Source organism: Salminus brasiliensis, chromosome 19 (assembly GCF_030463535.1).
Source record: "Salminus brasiliensis chromosome 19, fSalBra1.hap2, whole genome shotgun sequence".
NCBI classification, from domain to species: Eukaryota; Metazoa; Chordata; class Actinopteri; order Characiformes; family Bryconidae; genus Salminus; species Salminus brasiliensis.
Window position 1 is genome coordinate 3,144,144 of NC_132896.1, and position 25,156 is coordinate 3,169,299.

The window sequence follows — 25,156 nt, forward strand, 5'->3', positions numbered from 1 at the left end:
TCTTCAAAATAAAGATCCCAAAAAGGGTCTTATGATATTTAAAGAACGTCATAATAAAGAAGAACATAATGAGAAGGTGCCGTACGCTTAGCATCGATATCACCTGTGGTAAAGACAAGCCAAAAAGCACGTCGGCCCCTCTCAGCGCCACTTATATGCCTGGCAAGGGGTTTTTCCGAGTGTGATTAGCAGGACGTTTCACTGTCACCGTGTGAACACTCTCGTCCTGCCGGAAAGTTCCCTCCAGGATCTCCTGGATGGCGGTCAGGACATTGTGGTTGAAGACTATGTCCAGATGGGGCATGCCTTTAAATTCAGTCACGTACACCGGCTTCTCCTGCTTCCCTATCCAGCGCTGACACATTCTCATGCTGCGGCTGTCCACGGTGTCGTCTCCATCGTCGTACACAAAGTCTATGGGGTCGGAGTTCGGGAACTCCTCGTCGTAGATGTAGGTAACCGGCGTGGGAAGGCCTACACCGTAGAAGCAGTAGACCTCCACCCCCGGTGTGGGCAGTCCAGCAGTGAGGTTCCGGGTGTCCTCCCACATGTGCCAGCCGTCCTCGAAGTGGATGTCGGTGAAGAAGCGCTGGTAGTCCTGATTGGTATAGTTGGAGAATGGAGTTGAGATGAAGATGTGGTCTTCAGGCCAGGCCTCCTCGGATGGGATCATCCACGGGTTCGTCGTGGTCATTCGCTGCTCCTCGCGGATCTTGATGTTGGACACCAGTGGGATTCCGTCGTTGTCACCTGAGGAGCAGAATGAAAATCACTACAATCAGTATCAGTTTCTGGACTGTTAGGAGGCTTAGGGCAGCTTGCCTGCCTTTGAAATCTACTGTTGCCCAGTTCTAGAGCACACAGCTTCATGCTCAGCCTTTGTTTTCATCCAGCGTAAAAACTGTGATGAAAAAGGCTACCATCCCCCAAGGTACGAAAAAATGTCCAGTAGCCTTTTGGCTACATGAATTAGCAATTAGTTAGACTTCTACGTTTACTCTAGTTTATTTGTCCTTGTTTGTACTCGCAAGCTAACATTTACTTCACCTTGAGTTCATATCACTCTCTTTCTCTCTCAATAACTTAAGTTTAAGTTTAAGTTAATAAGCTTAAGTTGCTTTGCAGAGTTGCTGTCCAGCAGATGGAGCAAGCGAGTAACTGTTAAGAGTCCTGCATGTTCCAAAAACTATAACAAGCCATGCTGCACAATACACAATATAGACAAAAGTATTGGGACACCAGCTCATGAATTGTTTCTTCCAAAATCATTACATCATACATTAATTAGCTATTAGTTAGACTTCTACGTTTACTCTAGTTTATTTGTCCCTGTTTGTACTCGCAAGCTAACATTTACTTCACCTTGAGTTCATATCACTCTCTTTCTCTCTCAATAACTCTCACCAGTACTTGCCTTTCTGGCCTTAGGTTTCTAGCAACTCAAATCAGGATCATTTATTTTGTCGTTTCCCCCCAATTTTTGTTCCCAATTTAATACTCCCAGGCTGACACTAGTAAGGACTTAACACATGGTTCCTTCGATACACGCAAAGTCAGCCACCACCTCTATTCAAACTGCTGCCAATGGAAACCGCTATAGGGACTGCGCCGGGTCCCTAGCTTCACCACACCAGCTAACAGATGCCTGTGCCAGCCAACACAACGCTTTAACAGTGATGAGCTAATGACAAGCTAATGACACAGGAAACCAAACCGAATCTGAACTGCATGCTGAATGTCCCACTGTGTGACTTTGGCAGTTGTATTATTGTACAGTTTGCTGGTTGGATGGCTGTTGGATGTGTCTCCCTTTGAGGTTCAGCTTTACAGACACACTTCAGTCACTTTTTTAATCGTTTATAAAAAATAAAAAGTCTGCGGACTCATATGGTTCCAATCTAATGGAATATGACACCATTAATGCTCTTTAGCTAAAGGCACTGAATATGTACACCCTACAGACAGCGTTCGTACCCTGACAAATAAAATGTTCTTTATGAGATTAGATATTAGATATGTCTAATTAAAAACTGGAACTTTTTGTCAGTCATGAATCTCCAACATGATCAAAATTGCTATCTGGCGTGAGAGCTTAGTAGAACTTGGAGGAGCTATGAGGTAAGAGGTCATGGATTTGATCCCATCCGATAACATCCTGCTACTGTCATTGTATTCTGCAATAAAGATGGCTGTATCACAGTTGGACATTAGTGGCAGTGCTGGACATAGTTTGGTGGCAATGCTGGACATAGTTTGGTGGCAGTGCTGGACATAGATAGGTAACATTGCTGGACATAGTTTGGTGGCAATGCTGGACTTAATTTGGTAGCAGTGCTGGACATAGTTTGGTGGCAGTGCTGGACATAGTTTGGTAGCAGTGCTGGACATAGTTTGGTGGCAGTGCTGGACATAGTTTGGTGGCAGTGCTGGACATAGTTTGGTAGCAGTGCTGGACATAATTGGGGCAGTGCTGGACATAGTTTGGTGGAATTGCTGGACATAGTTTGGTTGCAGTGCTGGACATAGTTTGGTGGCAGTGCTGGACATAGTTTGGTAGCAGTGCTGGGCATAGTTTGGTGGCAGTGCTGGACATAGTTTGGTAGCAGTGCTGGACATAGTTTGGTGGCAGTGCTGGACATAGTTAGGTAACATTGCTGGACATAGTTTGGTGGCAATGCTGGACTTAATTTGGTGGCAGTGCTGGACATAGTTTGGTGGCAGTGCTGGACTTAATTTGGTGACAGTGCTGGACCTAAATTAGTGGCAGTGCTGGACCGAATTTGGTGACAGTGCTGGACCTAATTTGGTGACAGTGCTGGACCGAATTTGGTGACAGTGCTGGACCTAATTTGGTGACAGTGCTGGACCGAATTTGGTGACAGTGCTGGACCGAATTTGGTGACAGTGCTGGACCGAATTTGGTGGCAGTGCTGGACCTAATTTGGTGGTAGTGCTGGACTTAATTTGGTGGCAGTGCTGGGGATCCCACGATTACAAGGCTAAGGTGTGTGTGCGAGCTAGACCGGCTATTTAGACCGGTCAAATCTAAGCAAAGAAGAAGCAAGACCTTTTCTTGTTACCTGAGGCTAATACCCTGAGGGGCTTCACTGCTCCACCCCATGGCGCTCCCAGTGAGATGAAGCTCTTGATGTAACGGTCTTTCCAGGCCTGGCTCTGCTGGTTAAGGAAGTAGAGGATATAGTTGCTGCCCATGCTGTGACCCAGCAGGTAGACAGGCTGCTTGTACTCATCATGCATCTCCTCCACCAGAGCCTTCAGCCGTGAGAAATATTCATCCTGCTCATCTGGATTACATCATATCACACACACACACACACACACACACACACACACACACAGTATGTTGAGATTTCACAGAGCAAGTACAGTGTAAAATACAGTTATAGTGTATGTGAGGTTGGACAGATAGAAGAGAGATAAGTGGATAAGAACAACATTAAGAAGAGCAAGTCAGTGAGTGTGTGTGTGTGTGTGTGTGTGTGTGTGTGTGTTAACTCACTTGGGGCAATCCTCCAGTCATATGGTGCTGCTCGAACAGTTTCGTTCCGCACATATCCAACATTAACCAAATGCTGAACCATGGTGTGAAAATAACCTAGAAACAGATGGGCCTCAGCAATGAAAGACATGGCGAGAGTGTGGAGGTCTGAACACAGTACACAACGTACATCACATCACAAGTGTTAAAAAAATAAAATAATAATTTGATATAATATTCGTTCTGATTTTCAAAATATAAATATAGAAATGAATATTCTAGATATCAATAATGCAGGTGCAGCATTTCTAACCCCAACAGTCCCACAGTAGATTCCCAGAATAGTCTCTTAGGTCTTCCAAAAGGTCATGTCTTCTTCACTGCTCTTAGCCTATCTAACTAAAGGCATTAGGAACGAGCTTCACTATACGGACAAAAATATTGGGACGCTTGCTCATTTATTGTTTCTTCCTAAATCATGAAAAAAGATATATATATATAAAAAGAGCTGATCCAGCTTTCATATGAGTAACTGTCTGTACTGTCCAGGCAAGGAGAAGGCTTTTAACTAGACTGCACTTTGGAGGAGCATTGCTGTGAGGATTTGATTGCATTCAATGACAAATGCATTCCTGAGGTCAAGATTTTGGAGGATCACCACCCCAACTCATCCCAAAAGTACTGGATGGAGCTCCACCACCATCCATCATTCCAGAGAACACAGTTCTTCTAGAGGAATTAGACACATTGTGCATCTGCACATCTGTGCCAGCGATATATGTATATTACATTATTTGAATATTATTTTCATATTATATAAATAATATAATTAAATAATATATTAACTATTTAATGATTATGTTTGTTGGCCTTTGTTTTTTTTATCCAACTGTGATAAAAAAAGGATTCCATTCTAATATTTTCTTTCTCCACTAGGGTACAAAAGTTTGGTCCTGAGGGTCCAACTGTGTGCCCAAAGGTCCAGAATATCTCAAGGTTCCAGCTCTACAGAACTCTTTTCTTCCTGTCTAAACAGCTCTGATCAGGATGTCCAGTATTTTTGGCTACATTAATCATTAGAAATAATGTTTCTTCTGATTTGTCCTTGCTTGTAGTAGCTAGCATTTACTTTACCTTGAGTTCACATCCCACTCTGTCTCTGCCTTTCTGTCCTCTCAATTAAATCAGGATTGTTTCTTATGATATTATTGAAAACATACAGAGTCAGAAACCACACATTCCAGTCTATTTGAGATTACTCAACAAGTCATCACAGTTTGAGGTGAGCTCCATTCGCTCAATTACATCATTAGCCTCATAGCTCTAGAACTAAACTAAAGAAGCAAACCTCGGCTGATCAATTATTATATGAGTGAAAACTGTTTTGCTGTTGTAATCTGAGTGCGGATGTGAATGACTGTGATTTTATGCAACTGACCCTAACCGGGATATGCAATATCGCCAGTCCACTCACCTGTCAACTTGTTAATGTCCAGGAACTCCACAGCGTACGTTTGTCCAAAGCCAGGCGCCCGGACTTCGACCCCGGGAGCATTGGAGGTCTTGCGAGTCGTCCGATTATACACAATCCTACAGTGAAAGGAAAGACACACAGTGAGTCATTTCTTGGTGGGGGGCATTTGCCATCATCATGTTAGCTGTTTGAGACCCGTCCAAAAACAACAGACAAAAGGTTAATTGCTTCAGCAACTGGAGGGCAGCCATAAAACCTGAAAGTTGGGCACTTACCCCTGTAGAGGCAAGTCAAAGAAAGCACTAGTCCATAAAGTTGAGGCTAACTCTTAAAATGGTGAGCCAGTTGAAAAACATGAGACTTCTAGAGCTGGTTTCCTAGATATGGAAAAATCCCAGTCTTTTGGACTATAGTCTGGTTTCCTACACTCAGATTAGGCCTACGCCTCCACTAACTGTGAAACACCATTGGCATTGTGTCTTATGAGCCCAAAATTGTAATAGCCTTGGTGATTTGCCATCTTTTAGGACTAATCTCAGGCCTGATCTGGGCTAGACTGGACCTTAATAAATTTGTAAATTAATGGACCAACAATTTTATTAAATATGTCACCAGTAGGAACCATTGCCATGTTGAAAACATCTGACCATTAGCTATGTTTTGCATGTTGGCAAGATATAAGGTACATCTGCCAGTCAGTGGGGTGCTACACATGTGCACTGACCTTCCTTGGGGCATAAGGAAAGAATGCAGTGCTGTCAATGGGTTGTTTTTGGAACAGCTGGACTGCATTATCCTAGCCCAAATCAGCTAGCAGATTTATTTCCTCACAAATACTGGAGTGTAACTAGTAACCATCCAGCTACCATCCACACTACATCTCAACTACAGCTCAACCCAGGTAAAATAAGCCCAGTGCCCCTCCTCACCTAATGTTGTCGATCCAGCAGTCGACCCCAATAGGCATGAACATGTTGAGGTCGATCCACAGAGGGAACCAGTTCTCAGTCTTCTTGTAGCACATCCAGTGGACCAGTGAGGGCTTGTCGATCTTTGCTTCGAGGCGATTTCCCAAATTCCCAGGCACTAAGTCATCAGGGTCAAGGAGTTCAGAAGAGCAGGGTTAAAATGAGACACTTGCAGAGATTTCACTATGACACATAATGTCTCATGATTGGTAACAGTGGTCAAAAGTGTCCCACACCACATCCAGCAATGCCACCAAACAATGTCCAACAATGCCACCAAATTAGGTCCAGTACTGCCACCAAATTAGGTCCAGTACTGCCACCAAATTAGGTCCAGCACTGCCACCAGACTATGTCAGAGCACTGCCACCAAACTATCTGCAGCACTGCCACCAAATTGCAACACTGCTACAAAACTATGTCCAGCAACGTTACCAAACTATCTCCAGCACTGCCACTAAATTATTTCCCGCAATTCCTCCAAACTATGTCTGGCAATTCCACCAAATTATGTCCGGCAATACCACCAAATTATGTCTGGCAATTCCACCAAATTATGTCCAACACTGCCACCTAACTATGTCCAGCACTGCTACTGAACTATGTCCAACACTGCCACCTAACTATGTCCAACACTGCCACCAAATTAGGTCCAGCACTGCAACCAAATTAGGTCCAGCACTGCTACTGAACTATGTCCAGCACTGCCACCAAATTCGGTCCAGCACTGCTACCAATTATGTCCAGCACTGCTATCAAATTATGTCTGGCCATTCCACCAAACTTTGTCCAGCACTGCCACCAAATTCGGTCCAGCACTGCTACCAATTATGTCCAGCACTGCTATCAAATTATGTCCGGCCATTCCACCAAACTTTGTCCAGCACTTCTACCAAATTCAGTCCAGCACTGCTACCAATTATGTCCAGCATTGCCACCAAATTATATCCGGCCATTCCACCAAACTTTGTCCAGCACTTCTACCAAATTCGGTCCAGCACTGCTACCAATTATGTCCAGCATTGCCACCAAATTATGTCTGGCCATTCCACCAAACTTTGTCCAGCACTGCCACCAAATTCGGTCCAGCACTGCCACCAAATTCGGTCCAGCACTGCTACCAAATTATGTCCGGCCATTCCACCAAACTTTGTCCAGCACTGCCACCAAATTCGGTCCAGCACTGCTACCAAATTATATCCGGCAATGTTACCAAACTATCTTCAGCAATTCCACCAAACTACATCCGGCACTGCCCCCAATTATGTCCAGCATTGCCACCAAATAATGTCCAGCATTGCCACCAAATTGTGTCCAGCACTGCCATTAAACTATGTCCAGCAACTCCACCAACCTCAACCCATGATTACAATGCTATGAAGCCATTCTGCCTCCAGTCCGGGGTGCTTTTGCTTACCTATGATGACTGGTGGAAGTGTGCTGTTGCTGGGCACTCGGGGTTTGGCTGTAGGAGGGAAGATCACGTTCAGAAGCCAGAAGGCTGAACACTGATGAAGAGTGACTACAACGACGATCACGGAGCTCAGAGCCCGGCAGCCCGGCATGGTTCCCTCTCTGCGTGGCCCTCCGTTAACGGACTGGACTGTCTGTCTGTCTTTCCTTCAGTCAGCCTGTCTCCAGAGCCCGGAGGAGAGGAGTGGACGAGCTGCACTGCTGCTCTCCGCTGAGGGGGCGCCTGAGGGGGGATGAGGTCAGCGCAGCGGGTAAATACGAGCCGGGCAAGACGCAGCAAGAAACACCCCTAAATACCTCAGATACAGCATGTACTCCTGCTCCTCTCAGCACAGCACAGCACAGCAGAGTCCGAGTGATCACTGCATCACTGCACTTATTCTGATATAATGATAGAAAATGAAGCAGCTGCATCTGTCTCTACACATCCACACACTGCCTTATCTTTCCCCTGCATTTGGAGGCCTAAACCAAGCCTAATCTGACCACATGAACCAAAATCAGGGTCTTTTGGCCTGAATAGAGGGAAAGGGGCCTCGCAGGGACCTGCTACACAGTACAGTGTCCTATTGATCCTTATCTGTTTGCATCATAGTGAGGGGCAGTCAATCATTTACAGCAGGGATGAACGATTTAATACCATTTAATACTCTTAGGTACTCCTAATATATGTCTTTATATATATATATATAAATAGAGAAGCTCCAGATCTCATCAGAACAGATAAAGCAGCTGAACATGAATCCAGTAAAAAGGAGAAACAAGAGCTTCTCATTCTGAAGAAAGAAAGTAGTGAGATCTTGTCTGTGAGCTAGTCTGAAGAACAGAGCTCGGTTCCTCCAGGGTTCTCCTGGACGCCCCCCAGTCCAGCCAGCACAGCGTGGAGGATGTGTTCACCTCCATCATCATCATCATCATCAGCAGCAGCAGCTCACCTGATTTACCATCATTAAGCCCTGATTTACCACCAAACCAGGTGTTGATCTGAGGAGAACTCTAAATAACACTAGACTCCATGAGAGTTTTCTAATGATATTTATACACTTTTATTAGTGTTTATTCTAATATTAGTATATTAATATAGTGTTTTAATGAGCAGATAAGCAGCTTCTCACTCTAATTTACATAGGGGACTGAAACTTTTGCAGTACTGACTATATATATATATATATATATATATATATATAGTCATATATAGTCATATATATATACTTGATATTTAAAATATATAATTTTTTTGATCTCTTTAGTTAGATCAGTCTCATTATTACTATAATCATATCATAAGAGTTTCCTTGCATTGCACCTTTCTGTGTTTTCGTGCCCAAATAAAATAAATACTAAAGAGCTTGACAATGATATGTTGAGCCAAATCAGTGTAAAAAGTGCAGGACTGAAATACACAGGCTGAGGAATGAGGGAAATCCTACGATTTCACAAAGCTTTCAGTAAAATTGGGCAAAAAAATAAAGAGCCTGTGCTGCAACGCAAACAGACAGCAGCCATAAAGAGCTGTAGCGGAGAGCCAATCCGAGCGCAGAAGGCCAGGCTATCAGCCAATCGTAGTGCCGGAAGGGCGGGGTTTGTTCGAATGCGGGTCGGGGATTGGTGTAGATGGTGCTACGCCTTCGCTATGGAAACCAGATGTAAACAGTTTCAGTTCTGTGTTGCTGGATAAGAAACGGTAAGAGCTCTGTTCTAGCTGAAGTCATTCATTAATGAGGAATTAAGAGGAATTAGGATGATATTATATTTATATTATAATGTTAATATATGTTAGTGGGCATATAGCTAGCTAGCTATCGTTCCCCCAGTATAAAAGAGCGAGTTGTACCCTGGCTGTGTTGTGGAGCATATATATATATATATGTATTTATTTATATTTATTAATAAACTGGACTGGTCAGTTAACACTGCTGCACTCTCCAAGAAAGGCCAGAGCAGACTACTACAGACCTACTGAGGAGACTGAGGTCTTTTGGGGTGCAGGGAGCACTCCTGAGGACTTTCTTCGACACAGTGGTGGCACCTGCCATCTTTTATGGAGTGGTCTGCTGGGGCAGTAGATATGAAGAGATATGAAGAGGCTGGATAAGCTCATAAAGAGGGCCGACCGGCTCTGTCCTGGGGTGCTTCTTAGACCCAGTGCAGGTGGTGGGAGACAGGAGGATGACAGCCAAGCTGGCATCCATGCTGGAGAACAGCTCCCACCCCATGCATGAGACTCTGGCAGCACTGGGCAGCTCCTTTAGTGACCGGCTGCTTCACTCCAAGTGTGTGAAGGAGCGGTATCACAGGTCCTTCCTTCCTGCTGCCGTCAGACTCCACAACCAGCACTGCTCCCAGCGGACCACATACACACACTTAACTACACACACACACATGTTCAGGGAAGCTGTGGTTGTAGGAACGTAACGGCGTCTGGTTTGGCTGTGTTTTTTGCTCTAGTTTCATGTTTTCAGCTCCAATCGTCTGCCAGTTATCTCCATAAGCTGAAGCAGGTGTGTTCGAAAACACCAACGCATGAAAACATGGGTCTGCGGGATGACCGGTCCCCTGGACTGCAGCACAGGCCTTGTTTTTTTTTCTTCTCCTTGTAGATGGAGGTGCTGCCGGAGGTCGAGTCTGAGTTGGAAGAAGCGGATCTGCAGGAGGGGGAGGATGCGGAGGAGGGAGGAGGAGAGGATGAAGGCCTGAGAGAGTTACGGGAACTGGAGGAGACGCTGGCCAGGGTGCAGATAGCCCCCTCAGCAGACCTACTGTGAGGTTACTAAAGTTCGTTGACGCTGGGTAAACCCTGTGCTCGTGCTGAAGTGGGCCATTATCACGGTTACGCCAGACGATGCTGCAGCCCCACAAACACCATGGCTGTTTGCACAGCATTACATAATCATTAATGGCAAACGGGAATGAAGATGTATCGTATCGTACGCGCTGCGCTGTATTGGGAAAATACACTCTAGCAAACCTCCCCAAACGAGAATCTATAGGCCGCATATATTGTGAGGGGGAAGGGGGAGGGTCACTGCAGGTCAACATGTGTGCTGGAACAGCAAACAGTGACTTTGGCATGCTCTTAGCATGTTGTGGCCAGGGTTTCAAGCACAGAATGAGCCAATCATGGCCTCACATTGTGGCCGTCATGCTATAAAAAAACACACCTAATGACGGTTGCTCCTTTGACCTGCTGTAACGACCTGAGTTTAATGGAGAGTGTGGTAGCCCAGCATGGACTTGTGGGTTGGAGGCCGGAGTGCTTGCAAAATAGCATTGTGAAAGTACATGGTTCGAGCATTAGCCAAACGAAATGCATTAGGAAACACTGCTTGTGTGTTATGAGCTAAACTTGATGTGTTTGGAACTGTATTGATCGTACATCAGCTTAACTTGCACTCAATCCATAGTCAATAAGTTAAAGGTTAGCGAGTGCACTAGAAGTGTTGATGCAGTACTCAGCCGTGGTGCAACACTCAGCCAAATCAATGTCTCCATCTCTTTCCTCCAGCCTGGAGCGAAAGGCTGAAGCAGACTGCTCGAAATGGCCCGTCTCATACAGGGAGAATTCGGCTCAGGAGAAGCTGCTGCTGGCCATGGCCGATAACTTCCACCGCCAGTACGCTCATCTCTACCCCGACCGCAAACCGCTGCTGCTCTGTCCCGTCAACGAGTGCGGGGTGCAGGTGCGGTATTTGTAACCCTACAGGGCTCTGAGGTCTTTCTCTCTGAGGTCATGTCTTCATCACGGCTCTCAGCCTACCTTCACTATATATGCATCACTATATGGTCAAAAGTATTGGGACACCTGCTCATTTTATTTTGTTTCTTCTGCAATCAAGGGTATTAAAAAAGCGGATTTGACTGAATTCAGCGATTATTGAGGTCAAAATGTTGGACGAGCACCACCCGGCCTCATTCCCAGCTTATCCCAAAAGTATTGGATGCGGAGGCAGTTACTCCAACAAAAGCAGGATAAACGTCTTCTTAATATCCTTGATTGATTTCAGAAGGAACAATGAATCAGCAGGTGTCCCAATACTTTTGTCCGTGTAGTGTATTTGTCGTAATCAGATATGCCAGTATGACTCCTGATAAAATCGTTTGCTTGTCTCTCTGTAACAGAAGTTTGTGAGCACCACTCTTCGCCCCACGCTGCTGCCGTACCCTGAGCTCTACCACTGGCAGGGCTGCACCAGCTTCGTCTCAGACTTCCTGTCCCTAGAAGCACTGGACCCTCCAGTCGACCCGGTGAGAGATTCACTTCATGTCTGGCTCGCCTGGCAGTCATCTAGATAATAGTGTGTGTGTCATTCCTTTCTGTTGTTTTTGGTCATAGCCGAACAAGCTGCGCTCTCCCACCTGGGCCCTGCGGACTCAGAGAGGGACGTGCTTTGAATTCTCCACCCTGCTGTGCAGTCTCCTGCTGGGTGCAGGCTACAACGCCTACTGTGTCAGCGGCTACGCTGTGAAGGAGATGTGCCTCCTCAACCAGAGCCGCCAGGTGTGCCCATTACTCAAGCCCCAAATCAAGGTGGGTGACGGTTCAATTGTGAGTCACAGGAGTACAGGAGAGGGGGGTGGGGAGCTTCACAGGAGAAGGGGGTGGGGGTGACAAAGACTAAGATAGAATTTGGCCTCCGCCTTAAACCCATCCGTACAGTGAACACACACACACACACACAAATTTCACACTAGTGGAGAGTGAGCACATGCTCCATCTATACTGCTGGGTTGGGAGTTTGAATCCCGAGCTGCTTGGCACACATGCCGCCCATGCCGCTTTGCCATCAGCATCCTGAGTCTGAGTGAGCACAACTGGCTATGCTCTCTCTGGGTGGGTAGATGGCGCCCTCTCCCCTCATCATTCTTAATGTGTTTGTTAGCTGGTGCGGTGGAGCTGAGGACCAGGCGTTTGCTGTAGTAGAATCCAGTAGGCGGTGGCTGGATTCATGTGCATCGGAGGAGACATGCAAAATCCTCAACCTTTAAGTTTTGGGAGCATTGCTAGTGCTAGGGAGCGCTTCAAACGGGGTAGTACTAAATTCACATTGTCTCTATCCCTCAAAAAAACTGCCATTTTGCCATTTTTAAAAATCTGGCAGCTGTTCTTAACATTGTTTCACAATTTCATGACAAATGGACCAATAGAAATGCTCAAAAATCACTTGGAGTAAAATCTTTTTACACTGATGTTCATTGAAAGTGATGGAGGCTTTTCCCCTCTCCTGTAAAGCTGCTGTTTTGGAGATACAGGGTTTTTTTGTGTGGCAACATTTGTTGTATGGTTCATATGTATCACCCCACATCCTGACCGGTTAGTAGTGTATATAAAACAAATGTATGCATATATATATATGTGTGTGTGTGTGTATGTATATGTGTGTGTATATATGTGTGTGTATCACCAGGAGGAATCAGTGAATCAGAAGCAAGAAGTGAGGAAGTACTCAGTGAAGCCCTCCCGTGACCTGTGCAGCAGTTTTGAGCAGCGCCTGGAGGAGAAGAGGCAGGAGGACTCTCGCAGTGCCCTGCTCAGCAAACAGCAGGAGGCCCAGAGACTGCAGGAGGTCAGATAAAGTGGAACACAGTGCTAATTTATACTGAAACAGAAAAAAGTGAGAATACAGAATTCATTCATTTCAGACAGTCTCACAAACACAGCTCACACTTCAAAGGTCTGGAGAAGCTATAGGATCATTACTGAGGCAAAACCTGCTCTTCATACCAAAACAGCAAGTAGAACACATGGGTGTCTAAATATACTCAAAGGTTGACTGTTAGCATATTAGTTTATGAACTGAACATGCACAGAAATATTTTTATATAGACAATATTTATATGATTATTTTGTATTATTATATTCAACAGATGAAGCACAGCACATATATGTATATGTAATATTTTGTAAAGTAGCCATTCATTGCAAATACAAGCGAGAAAAAGAAGAAGGGATACACAAATATAGTAATAATAATAATAGAAGTTTATGTTGCATATTAAATTTTATATGAAAAATAATACATTTCATATGGTTCCAAAAATGATCTCATAAGTTCTGTACTTTCCACTACACATTTATTCTTCTCAACGTAAAAAATAAGATGCAGTTTTTAATTTTTTTTAGTCCATTCCTTAAATACTGATACATAAGATGCATAACATTTGCACTATGATTATTTGCACAGCTGTCCAGATGTTAATTTAATGCAAATGTTTATATCATTACATCTGTACATAATATTTTGTATATAGATGTCTACTCAGGCTACATATGGATATGCAGTATTCATACCTGAGTACAGATTTCTGATTACAGATTTATTAAATATTTGACTTTTTTAATGTGTTATTCTTTATTCTATGTATTGTTTAGTGTGTTTTCTCTTAGTGTATTACTGGTCAGTAATTTGGGTTGTTTGTTACATATACATCATACTTGTGTTGCTCGCACCAGGTAAAATTCATTTTATGTAAAAAAACATACTTGGCGAAATAAAAAAACCAAAAAATAAATAAAAAAATTAAAATGATGATTCAGAAATCAGGTGTTTTAGGCTCCTCCAGTTACACAGTATTATCCTGGCAGCTGGAATTTTATTTATATATATTTTTTACATATAACATTTATTAAATTAAACTCATTATCTGTTATATTGGCATTTCTTTTCTGTCCCCAAGAAGGCAGAGTCAGGGTTGCAGAGGTAGTGTAAGTCCCAAACGATACGTTACTGAACCCTCCCAGATCATATAAACAAAGGCGCCTGTCCCTGGATGGTGTCCAATAGTACCTGTGTAAAATCATACATCATCATCATCATCATCATCATCATCAATACTACAGCCCAGATCTCTCTGCCATACTATTGTGAGGTTCTCATGGGCATCAGCTAACTATTTTATTTGTAATTTTGTAATTTGTTTTGCTCTTCAGGAGCACGAGCGTCCTCCTCCAGATCCTCTCCTGGGCCTGCGGGTCCACTGCTGGGTGCTGGTCCTATCCGGGAACAGGGAGGTTCCAGAGAATTTCTTTATCGACCCACTGGCCGGCCACAGTTACCCAACCACCAGCGAGAAGTTCTTGGGCGTCGAGAGCATCTGGAACCATCAGAATTACTGGGTCAACATGCAGGACTGCCGCTTCGGCTGCACGGTCAGTGTGTGTGTGTGGGTGTAGGTACATTTTCAGAGATGTTAAGTGGCCTGTCAGGACTGGTGTTTGACACCCTTACTATTCCTGGAGCGGGGTGGTCTTTGTACCTCTTTATGAGTTAACCGGAGACAGCATGTCCGAGTGATGCTCATAGTTATTATTAGGAGTTAATGGCTGCTTTTCTCATCATGGACTGAGCCCTGCGTTTGTCTGGGTAGCTGGTTCCATGTTTACTGTGTGTGGCTTTCAGGAGATGACTTTTGACCTGGGCAATCCGGTAAAGTGGGAGTATCTGTTGTGTGGCTCCACCAACCAGTCCATTCTCCTCAATCCTGACATGAAGAATCAGAACCAGCAGGAGGATGAGGAAGAGGAGGAGGTATGTACAGGGTGCTGTTCTTGGCTCCTAATCTTTCCATGTGAAGTAATACTGGAAGATGACAAAATCCTGAGCCCAATAATTAAGGTTACACTTAGGCCCCAGTCCACTCCCTTCACCCATACTCTAATCCGATTGGTCAGTTCTTTCGAAAACTGCAATTCTGCGCTATGTGGCTTCTCGACAAGCTCGCAGCTGTTCCCCTCTGACCGCTTACAGCCGTCTCGTCTCTCCATCTGCTTGGCTTCAGTTCTTATGGTGGCTCAGCAGTAAGAGCTCCGGGGTATTGTTGACAAGGTTGTGGGTTCGATATCCGGGCTCGGCAAGCTGCCACTGTGGGACCCTTGAGCAAGGCCCTTCATCCTCTCTGCTTTCCCTGGGTGCTGCCCACTGCTCTGGGTGTGTGTGTGTGTGTGTGTGTGTGCTCACTGCACCTAGTTCACTAGTGTGTGTGTGTTCACTACCACAGATAGGTAAAATGTGGAGTACAGTGATACATGCACCGTCACCTTTAATCACCCTCTACATCTATTATTATTACTGTACGCTGAATAACTGGGGATTCATGCAGACAGTCGGTCAAAAAGTCATCCCCTATTGCTTAAGATGAGTCTGATCTTCTACACAGAGGGTAAACCATCTGAGACACAGCTGTTCCAGAGGTATTTGACAAGAAATCATGTCTGTAGTCTGTCCAAACATTTATTATTTCCAAATATTTCTTTTTAAAATAAATATGCCGAACTGTATCGAACCCATAAACCTATCATCGATTGCCCAGCTCATATGGATTTGTATATGGACAAGTGTGAAGATTGTGTGACAAGTGGACCAATAGAAATAGTCCAGATAAATCTCTCCATACGGAAAATGTGAGTCTGATCGTGGTTGGATGAGAAGTATAAACAGACACCATTCTGACTCCCTATTGGTTTATAAGAGATCCATCACACCTGCACACGTCCCGTCACTCTCCAGCGAGCTCACAGCAGACGTCTGTAGTCTAGTATGAAGACTGTGTCCGTGGCAGAGACTCAAGAGAGCTGCAGTGAAACGTCCCGACTGAGCCCCACATTTACATTCCAATAAAGCTTATTGATCACACGCCTCTGAAGTCTGACTTTCTGCAGCTTTACAGAACTTCTAGACAACGACTCCTCATATTTTCCTCCATGAAGCTCATGTTGATGCTCAGTAGAGCACAGAGACGCTCCTTTAATAGAGCTGATATTACTGAAATGCTTCATTTTCAATGGGCAGATCTGCAGCTGAAACAGGAGCCTAGTGCAGCCCAACATTTTTAACATCAACATTTTAATAGATCATTCTCCTCATTATGACTTTTAGAGAAATGGGTTTTTGGGGAGAGGGGGGGGGGGGGGGGGGGGGGTTGGGGGTAGTGCACTATAGACCCCTGTGGCGCAGCCTAAGCTTTCGGCCTTTGTTTTCCTTCCATTACTTTTACTTTTCTACTTGAAGTGGTTCTGAAACCAGTACTTTTACACTTTTACTGGAGTAAAAAGCTTCAGTTGATACTTCAGCTTCTACAGAAGTCTTTTAAACCCTCGTATCTTTTTGCTTTTCCTTTGCTTTCTGCAGGAGGAAACCGAAGAACCCAAAGTGTTTGAGATGCCTCCATCTTGGGTATCGAAGATTTACATCTCACAAGAAGGTAACAACCCGAACCCCGTTGACCAGGTCATGACCTTTCATAACGATCGCCTCCATGCAGCCGACACCAGTCGATGCAGTGGTCTCTGTGACCTTTGGTAAATGTTTATTTTTCTGGATTTGCAGATATGGAAAGTCGTTGTCCTGGTGGCACAAAGCTTGTCCAGTACAGAAAGGCGACGGTGGAGAAGTTCGCTCCTTATCTTCTGAAGGATGGACTGGTCACAAGACTTACTTCCTACAATGACCTGGATTGTGAGTTTTTTAAAGAACATATTAACATAAGTTCCCATTCTAAACCCATAGGCATTATTAATAAGGAGCTGGTCCCCCTTTACTCTAAGCTCTACCAGCAGCAGCAGCAGGTCTGGAGCTCTGCTGCAGTTACTGAGTCAGTTGGAGGCTTTTCTGCACTCTGCTCTGAGCTCAGCACTCGGCCCTGACCCCGCTCTGTAACTTTACGTGGTCTGACAGACACTCGGTGGCTGAGCTGCTCTCTGTGAGCTGTTCCTCCTAAACTCTTCCACTGTTCAATAATAACACCACTCACAGCTGATGGAGGAAGATCTAGGAGGGAGGAGATTTCACTAGCTGACTTGTTGTAGTTGGTGCAGCGGTGTCTCCTATTACATACAGAACCACGCTGGAGTTCAGTGAGCTCTTCAGAACCTCCCGTTCTTTCACTGATGTGTGTAAGAAAGGCAGACTGCAGGACTAGGAGCTGGATTTTATACACCTGCATTCAATGATTAGGAGATGTGTAGCTGTTCAGTTCACTGTTAGCCCTCCAGTCATGAAGGGGTTAAAAGTAATGCTTCCTCATTATACCTTCCTCATCGTTTCTCCTCTTTGTGTGTTGTGAAGGCACCCAGCCAAACACAGTGAAGGAGTGGTATAACCATCGGCGCGACCACCTGGAGGAGAGGGAACTGAAGAAGGCCACCAATACGACCACTGAGCGTTTCAGACCTGGGAGGAGCTTTGCCCTTAAATGTGATAAACCATAAAATCTCATTTATGACATCTATAATAATCAAAAGCATGGTTCAGGATTCAGAATTTAAGATTCTTAAGAGTTTTAGCTGTGCAATACAATTTAGGCCATGTTTGTAGATAACGGTGAGTCGTACAGTGTCAGAAACCACATGACCCATAGTCCATCAGAGTCCTGAACACCTCCACATTGTTTGAGGAGAGTGCAGACCTACTGAAGCCTGTCTTGTCTGATTGACTGCAGAGGGGGGAATGGGGAAACTGTAAATCTGATATTCCAGATAAGATGTTGACATTCTGGCTGCGTTCACATGACAAGCCTTATTAATTCATTCAGATTGTTTTTTTTGCTCAGATCGGATTTGCCTATTTTGACAATTCGTATTTATGTCGTATGCCCACAAATCCGATATAAATGTATATGATAAGATAAGATAATCCTTTAGCAAAGGGATAGCAAGACACCAAATGACCAATATATACCCAATATAAGTAATAGAAGTAAAAAACTCTATATTATTATAAAAATATATGATATAAAAGATATATATATAAATTATATATATAAAATCTAAAAACCAGTATTATTTACAGATTATTTACAGGTAATTGCAAATTGACCCTTAATTGCACATGGGGGGGTGTGTGGATATGAATGTATATGATAAGATAAAATAATCCTTTATTAGTCCCACAGTGGTGAAATTAGAAGTAAAAAACTCTTTATAGAAATTTTTATAGAAAATTATATAGAAATATATGATATTAAATAAATAAATACTATATTATACTATATTATATAAAATATATATATAATCTAAAAAACTGTATTATTTACAGATTATTTACAGGTAATTGCAAATTGACCCTTAATTGCACATGGGGGGTGGGGGGTGGGGTGGTTGTGAAAATATTGCACATATATGACCACATATGAACATGACTCAAATCTGATTGAATCCGATGTCCACACAGCCCTGAAAACATGTCAGCTTAAGGCAAAGTAATCGGGTTTCAGCCTGATCATGTGGACGTAGCTTTAGACTAGTTTGATCCTGGTCATGTAAGATGCTTTTTCCCGAGCAGGCCACACGTACGTCACTTTGGTTCCTGAGACGGAGCGTCAGATGGACTTCTACAGCTACGCTCGGGTGGATGGCCTGGTCAGCAGAGTCGAGACGCCCTCTGAAATGACGGAAACCTTCGCAGACCGACCTGACTTCCTGTACTACCGGCACGTGGTTTACAGCAAGCGGGTCCTTTCCTTCGGGCCTGCAGAGATTCCTGAAAAGGTTCAACGACCCATCAAGGTGTTGCATACACACACTCTTATATACACACCCCTCACCTGTTTAATGAATGCATTCAGCTGATAAAGATGAAAGTGCAAACACACACACACACACACACACACACACACACACACACACACAGCTTGTCTAGTCCCTGTAGAGAAGTACTGCCAATAGAATAGGACCCTCTGCAGATAAACTAGATGAACCTATTGGCTCCATGCTGCCTAATGCCAGGCGTGGGCTATAGAGGGGTATAAAGCCCCCAGCATTGAGGAGCTGTGGAGCAGTAGAAGAGCTGTGTTCGTTTGGAATGATGGTGGTGGAGCTCCATCCAGTACTTCTGGGATGAGTTGGGGAGTTGAGGAAGATGAGGTGGGGTGGTGATCATCATCATCCAACTTACTAACGCTCTTGTCGCTGAATGCAATCAAATCCACCACAAGGTGTCCCAATACTTTTCACCTTTAATCCCTCAATGGAAACACCTTGTATGTGTGTGTGTGTGGCTGGTCTGTTGGAGCAGAAGGTGGTGGAGAGGTTCCACAGAGACCGTTCCAAAGCAGCCAGTGAAGACGTGGCTGAAAGAGTGTTCCTGCTGTCGGAGGATCAAATCCAGGTGACGTATCATCGAGAGGAGGACAGGATCATCCCTGCCTGGAGGAACTTCATCAAACCTCGTGACTCAAAGAACACGTTCACCCCGCAGATGGTTTCCACCTTTCAGGTCGGTTGCTTTTACACATAAAACAACAAACTAACAAGCCAATATCAGTGCAGTGGAAGCTGGAGTGTCCGCTTGAGGAAGAATCACATTTCAGCGAGTTGAGCAGCTTCATCATGTTGATGAAGGAGCAAAAAAAATGCTTTATCAGCTTGGTTGGTGTGGAGATGTATGCAGTTAGAATGAGCTTACATTTCACTGTTAGCTATATGAGCTATAATTTGGGACAACAAACATGTCTCTGCCGATCAGAACAATTTCAACAGTTTAGAATGTAGTTCTGCCACTACTGGAATTACACTATTTTGTGGACACCAAATGTTTGTAGACACCCCTTCTAATGAACCCATTCAGCTACTTTAAGTTGCACCCATTGCTGACACAGATGTGCAGCTTGTCTAGTCCCTGTAGGACATCTCTGGAGCTGATAAACCACATGAACCTATTGGCACCATGCTGCCTAATAATGCCAGGCGTGGGCTAGAGGGGTATAAAGCTTCTCAGCATTGAGGAGCTGTGGAGCAGTGGAAGAGCTATGTTCTCTGGAATGATGGATGGTGGAGCTCCATCCACTACTTTTGGGATGAGCTGGGGAATTGGTTGATGATGAGGTGGGGTGGTGATCATCATCCAACATTCTGACCTCACTAATGCTTTTGTTGCTAAATGCAATCAGATGCCTCACAGCAATGCTAATGCTCCAAAACCTAGTAGGAAGCCTTCTTCTTATTCCTACAAGGAAGCAGGAGAAGCTCTTTTTGATGCCCTTGATTAAAAAAAAAAGCAATGAATTAGCAGGTGTCCCAATACTTTTGTCCATTTAACATATCAGTACTTTTGTTTGATGAAGTCGGCTTTCCCTTTGCTTTGGACCTGGCTAAACCATGTGCCGTCTGTGCCTGCAGGTAGACCCCCTTAAGAAACCTAGCAAGAACCTGTTTCTGTACGAGACCCTCATGGCACTGATGGCCGAGGAGGAGAACGTCGTCATCAGGATCAGAGACTCAGAGAAAGAAGTACGGTGATGTAGAGCGGCTCTAGGCTGTTTACTCTCTAATGTTCATCATTAATAGAATCAGGTCCTGCTTTATCCACATCATTCTATACACTGTGAGAATGTGTGTGTGTGTGTGTGTGTGTTTGTCAGGTGAGGGCCATCCTCGATGCCAGACAGCAGGAGGAGAGCTCTATTGAGCTTCAGATTTCCATCTACAACACGGCCAGAAATGAGAAGGCCCGCTGCCACAGGGATGCGCTGGTGAGGCGACCTTGTTATCAGCAGGCCATTTCCACCTCCTCCTTATTTTAACATCCTATAAATTCCAGCTCTACCTTGTTTACGTTTCTACAACTACATCAACCCCCTGCAACTTATCCAGAACACAGCGGCACGGCTTGAGTCGTCTTCAAAGTTCAGACAGGTTCAGCTCCTCCACCTCTGCTGCTGTGTTCTCTATTTACTGGCTTCCTGTAGCTGCTGCCCAGGTCATCAGATTCAGACCCCTGACTCTGGCCTACAAAGCCAAGACTGGACCAGCCAGCCCCTCCGTACTTGATGGCGATGGTCAAAAGCCGATCTGCACCAAGAGCCCCTCCAGCTTCAAGTACGGCTCGGCTCGACCCACCATCCCTTAAGATCCACGGAAGACGAGCGTCCAGACTTTTTACTGTCCTGCACCGAAGTGGTGGAACGAACTTCCCCTGGGTGTCCAACGCTCGCTGTCCTCAAACCCAGACTGAAGACCCCCCTCCTCTTCTGAGAGGACTTGTGAAGAGTAGAGTACTATGGTCTCCATATTGACCCCCTTCTATAGTCTTCTCTCTAATCACCATAAGCCGAAGGCATGGTCCTAACTGGCAAACCCCCCATTAACCTGTTTTTTCTCTTTTTTGACATAATCAGAATCTGGCAGTTGTTCTTTTTATTTTGTTTTAAAATAGACCATTAGAAATGCTCCAAAATGACCTGGAGTCAAATCTTTTTAGTTAAGAAGATAGTAAAGCTGCTGTTTTGGTGATATGATCCAAATCCAAATGCAGTGGATTCAGCCCCTCAGCATCAATGTAATGTATACACCCTCCATACATATGGCCGCTGTTCTGTCTGTACATTGTTTACTTCATACGTTGTTTACTTGTTTACTAAATGAAATGGAATGAAATAAATAAAACAAGAAAATACAGGAAAACCTAGTTTTGCCGAACCGCCATTGGCGGCAGCGATGCTGGGCGAGGCTGGCATCTGACCGGCAGCGATGCTTAGTGAGGCCAATGGCCAGTGTGCTAACACCCTAGTAGGGAATGGTGGGCAAGGCCAGCAGGTGGGGCACTAACACCAAGGTAGCATTGCTAAGCGAGGCCCACTGACCCTCACTCACTTTGCCAGTTAGTAAGTGAAATGGCCTCTTCTAGACAAGTTTACTAGGCTCTTAACAATGTTGCTAATTTATTCCCCCCTGCAGGAGCGCCTGGCTAAAGAGGAGCTTCTGCGCAAGGACGAGAAGGAGCTGGACGTCCTGGCTCCATTTTTGGCCCAGCTGGGCGATCCGGAAAGCCTGACCCGGCAGCAGGCGCAGCAGCTCCGTGCGGACTGTCTGGCTGAACTGAAACAGCGCCTCATAGACCGAGCCAACCTCCTCCAGGCCCGAATCGAGAAGGTAGGTGTGAATCATGTCTGTCGAATACACCATTAAGACTCAACAGGTTTCACACAGCATCTTCACCAAGTTTAGCTCTCCTCACTGGCTTCCTGTAGCTGCTGCAAAGCCAAGACTGGACCAGCCGGCCCCTCCGTACTTGATGGCGATGGTCAAAAGCTGATCTACACCAAGAGCCCTTCCAGCTTCAAGTACGGCTCGGCTCGACCCGCCATCCCTTAAGATCCACGGAAGACGAGCGTCCAGACTTTTTACTGTCCTGCACCGAAGTGGAAGAACGAGCTTCCCCTGGGTGTCCGAACAGCAGAGTCCAACACTCGCTGTCTTCAAACCCAGACTGAAGACCCTCCTCTTCTGAGAGTACTTAGTGTGCAGAGTCTCTCTGGAGAAGATCGTCTGCTTAGGTCCATGACATTTGTAGGCCTTGGAGCACAAACTGCACCTTCAGGTCTTGCCACAGCATTTCAGTAGGGTTTACGTCAGGACTTTGACCAGTATTAATTTTTGAACCATTGTGAAGTAGACCTGCCTGTGTGATCTTCACCTAACCGTCACACTACCACCACCGTGCTTCACAGTCGGGGTGAGGCTCTTAATTTGAAAAGCATTGTTAGGTTTTTGGCAGACATGATGGGGCTGATGTTGTCTCAAACACTGTTCCAGAACTCAGAAGATGTTCATCATCTAGATGTTTCCTGGCGAATTTGAGACGGTGCTTTTCCACCATGGATCCCATTCGTGCCCAGAGTTTTTCCCAATGGTTGAGTTGACCTTTCTTGGGCTGTCATTTCCTGGATGGTTTTGGACCTAGTGAGGATGTCCACTTCTAGAAATACTGACTGCTTATCCAAATATTGTCTGGCTCTCACCGAAGTTCAGTAGAACCCTAGAGCCTAACCCTTAAAACATGCACTCGGTTCTCATATATTAAAAGGTTAAGCTCCAGTACCATCGCCATTAAGCCCTTTCTCTTTTCTCCTTCTATGAGTCCAGGAGACGGAGGAGCTGCAGCAGAAGCAGCAGTGGTACCAGAAGACCCAGCTCACCATGACCATAGAGGACGAGGATGCGTATCTGGCCTACTGCTCCGACGCCATGTTTAGAATTCACATCCTGAAGCTGCGCCTCAACCGGTACACACTTCCACCTCACCAGCGTTACACTGATCCAGAGTCAGAGTTCAGTTCAAGGAGGGAGTAGATCCAGCGTCAGCACCTGTCCTGTGAAAAGCTTTACGCACAAACACAGGCTGCTGTCTTCAGTACATATACGCTAAACTGACAAAAGTATTGGGACACCTGGCTTTCTACTAGAGTTTGGAGGAGCACTGCTGTGGGGATTTGCTTGCATTCAGTGACAATAGCACATTAGTGAGGTCAGGACGTTGGATGATGATCACCACCTCACTTACCTCAACCCAGAAGTGCTGGATGGAGCTCCACCACCATCATTCCAGAAAACACAGTTCTTCTACTGCTCCACAGCTCAGTGCTGGGGGGCTTTACACCCCTCTAGCCCACGCCTGGCATTATTAGGCAGCATGGAGCCAATAGGTTCATGTTTGTTGATCTGCTGCAGAGAGTCCTATTCTATTGACAGTATTTCTTCTCTACATGGACTAGACAAGCTGTGTGTGTGCATTTGCACATCTGTGTCAGCAATGGGTGCAACTTAGCAAGTAGCTGAATGTAATCATTAGAAGGGGTGTCCACAAACTTTTGGACGAGTGTATAATAAAGTGTGGGGTTTTGCAAGACAAAAATTTTAAAATAAATAATAATAGTTCCAAGTGTGGGTCACGGAGATGTACGACTTGTGTTGCTTTGCAGGCACAAGGACAAAGCTCCACAGAAGTATCTCGCGTTGGATGATAAACTGAGACGAGATCCTAGGGTGGCCCATCACCTGTGGTGACCTGAACACACACACACACACACACACACACACACACGTCTGTTTAGCCCTGGCATTTATATTTCTGGCTTAAATAAAAGTTGCTTATGTACTGAAACACACATGAGTTCATCCTGCAGTTCTGCGCTCAAAATCCACGGACACATGAAGATGCTGCCATCTAGTGGAATAATATACACAATATAGACAAAAGTATTGGGATAGTTTATCCTGCTTTTGTTGAACTGTCTTTCTACTAGATTTTGGAGGAGCATTGCTGTGAGAATTTGATTGCATTAAACAGGGTCCAGTGTAGAGTAGCTTACCTTAGCTAGCCAGCCAGACACCTGCTCCACTAACTGATATAGCACTAATGTGTATAGTAAAATATGTGTATATCTCTTTTAAATATATTTTATATAAAAATAAATATTTTAATTTTATATTATTAATAATAATTTAATATCTATAAAATATTTGATATATTTTAGCTATATATAAAACATTTTTATATATATTTTAAAATATTAATATAAAAAAAAAAATATATATAAAGTGTGTATGTGTATATATATTTTTAAATATAAAAAAATATTACATATAGTTAAATGTTTGACATATAAATATATATATATAAAAAAACTCTCTCAATCATTACATTAATAATTATATATAAAATATTTGATATTTTATCTATATAAACATCAAATATTTTTTACATATATTACATATATACATTAAATATATATATAATAAACAATATATATATATATATATATATATATATATATATATATATATATATATATATATATATATATAAATAAATAAAACATTTACATTTATTTAATATTAATAAATAAAATATATTTAAAATTTGTATTATATATTATTTTTATATATATTTAATCTTTTGTAGAATCCACCTAGAAACTGGTATAAAAAAAAAAAAAAAAAAAAAAAAAAAAAAAATGCCCAGCAGAGAC

General features: G+C 44.1%; 2 protein-coding genes across 3 annotated transcripts in view; one reads left to right on the forward strand and one right to left on the reverse strand.

Annotated features, from left to right (window-relative positions):
• Nucleotides 1–7,596, reverse strand: part of lcat (lecithin-cholesterol acyltransferase) — an 8,614-nt gene extending 1,018 nt beyond the window's left edge. The window contains exons 1-6 of the mRNA XM_072663217.1: nt 7,359–7,596; nt 5,903–6,059; nt 4,974–5,089; nt 3,521–3,616; nt 3,081–3,305; nt 1–750 (exon numbers count right to left, since the gene is read on the reverse strand). The exon at nt 1–750 is cut by the window's left edge and continues 1,018 nt beyond it. Coding sequence (XP_072519318.1) covers nt 152–750; nt 3,081–3,305; nt 3,521–3,616; nt 4,974–5,089; nt 5,903–6,059; nt 7,359–7,506 — 1,341 coding nt within the window. The 5' untranslated portion in view covers nt 7,507–7,596 and the 3' untranslated portion in view covers nt 1–151. The remainder of the gene's footprint in view (nt 751–3,080; nt 3,306–3,520; nt 3,617–4,973; nt 5,090–5,902; nt 6,060–7,358) is intronic.
• A 1,458-nt stretch (nt 7,597–9,054) lies between these two features.
• Nucleotides 9,055–24,269, forward strand: ccdc135 (coiled-coil domain containing 135). 2 transcript variants are annotated; one of them, XM_072663241.1, is made up of 17 exons: nt 9,055–10,175; nt 10,920–11,094; nt 11,534–11,659; nt 11,748–11,942; nt 12,820–12,978; nt 14,343–14,561; nt 14,812–14,940; nt 16,540–16,612; nt 16,738–16,866; nt 17,476–17,604; nt 18,691–18,914; nt 19,423–19,623; nt 20,526–20,636; nt 20,768–20,878; nt 22,083–22,277; nt 23,271–23,410; nt 24,107–24,269. In XM_072663241.1, exons 1-17 carry the CDS (start codon nt 10,015–10,017, stop codon nt 24,189–24,191), a joined length of 2,562 nt encoding a protein of 853 aa, XP_072519342.1. In that variant the 5' UTR covers nt 9,055–10,014; the 3' UTR covers nt 24,192–24,269. The 2 variants fall into 2 exon arrangements, with proteins under 2 accessions (XP_072519342.1, XP_072519343.1); XM_072663242.1 differs by lacking the exons at nt 23,271–23,410; nt 24,107–24,269 and adding an exon at nt 22,376–22,452.
• The last annotated feature ends 887 nt before the right edge of the window (nt 24,270–25,156 follow it).

Coding starts and splice junctions, on each gene's coding strand:
- ccdc135 (XM_072663241.1), top strand. CDS start 10,015: ATGGAGGTGCTGCCGGAGGTCGAGTCTGAGTTGGAAGAAGCGGATCTG. Junction 20,637..20,767: donor TCAGAGACTCAGAGAAAGAA/GTACGGTGATGT, acceptor TGTGTTTGTCAG/GTGAGGGCCATCCTCGATGC. Junction 20,879..22,082: donor GCTGCCACAGGGATGCGCTG/GTGAGGCGACCT, acceptor TCCCCCCTGCAG/GAGCGCCTGGCTAAAGAGGA.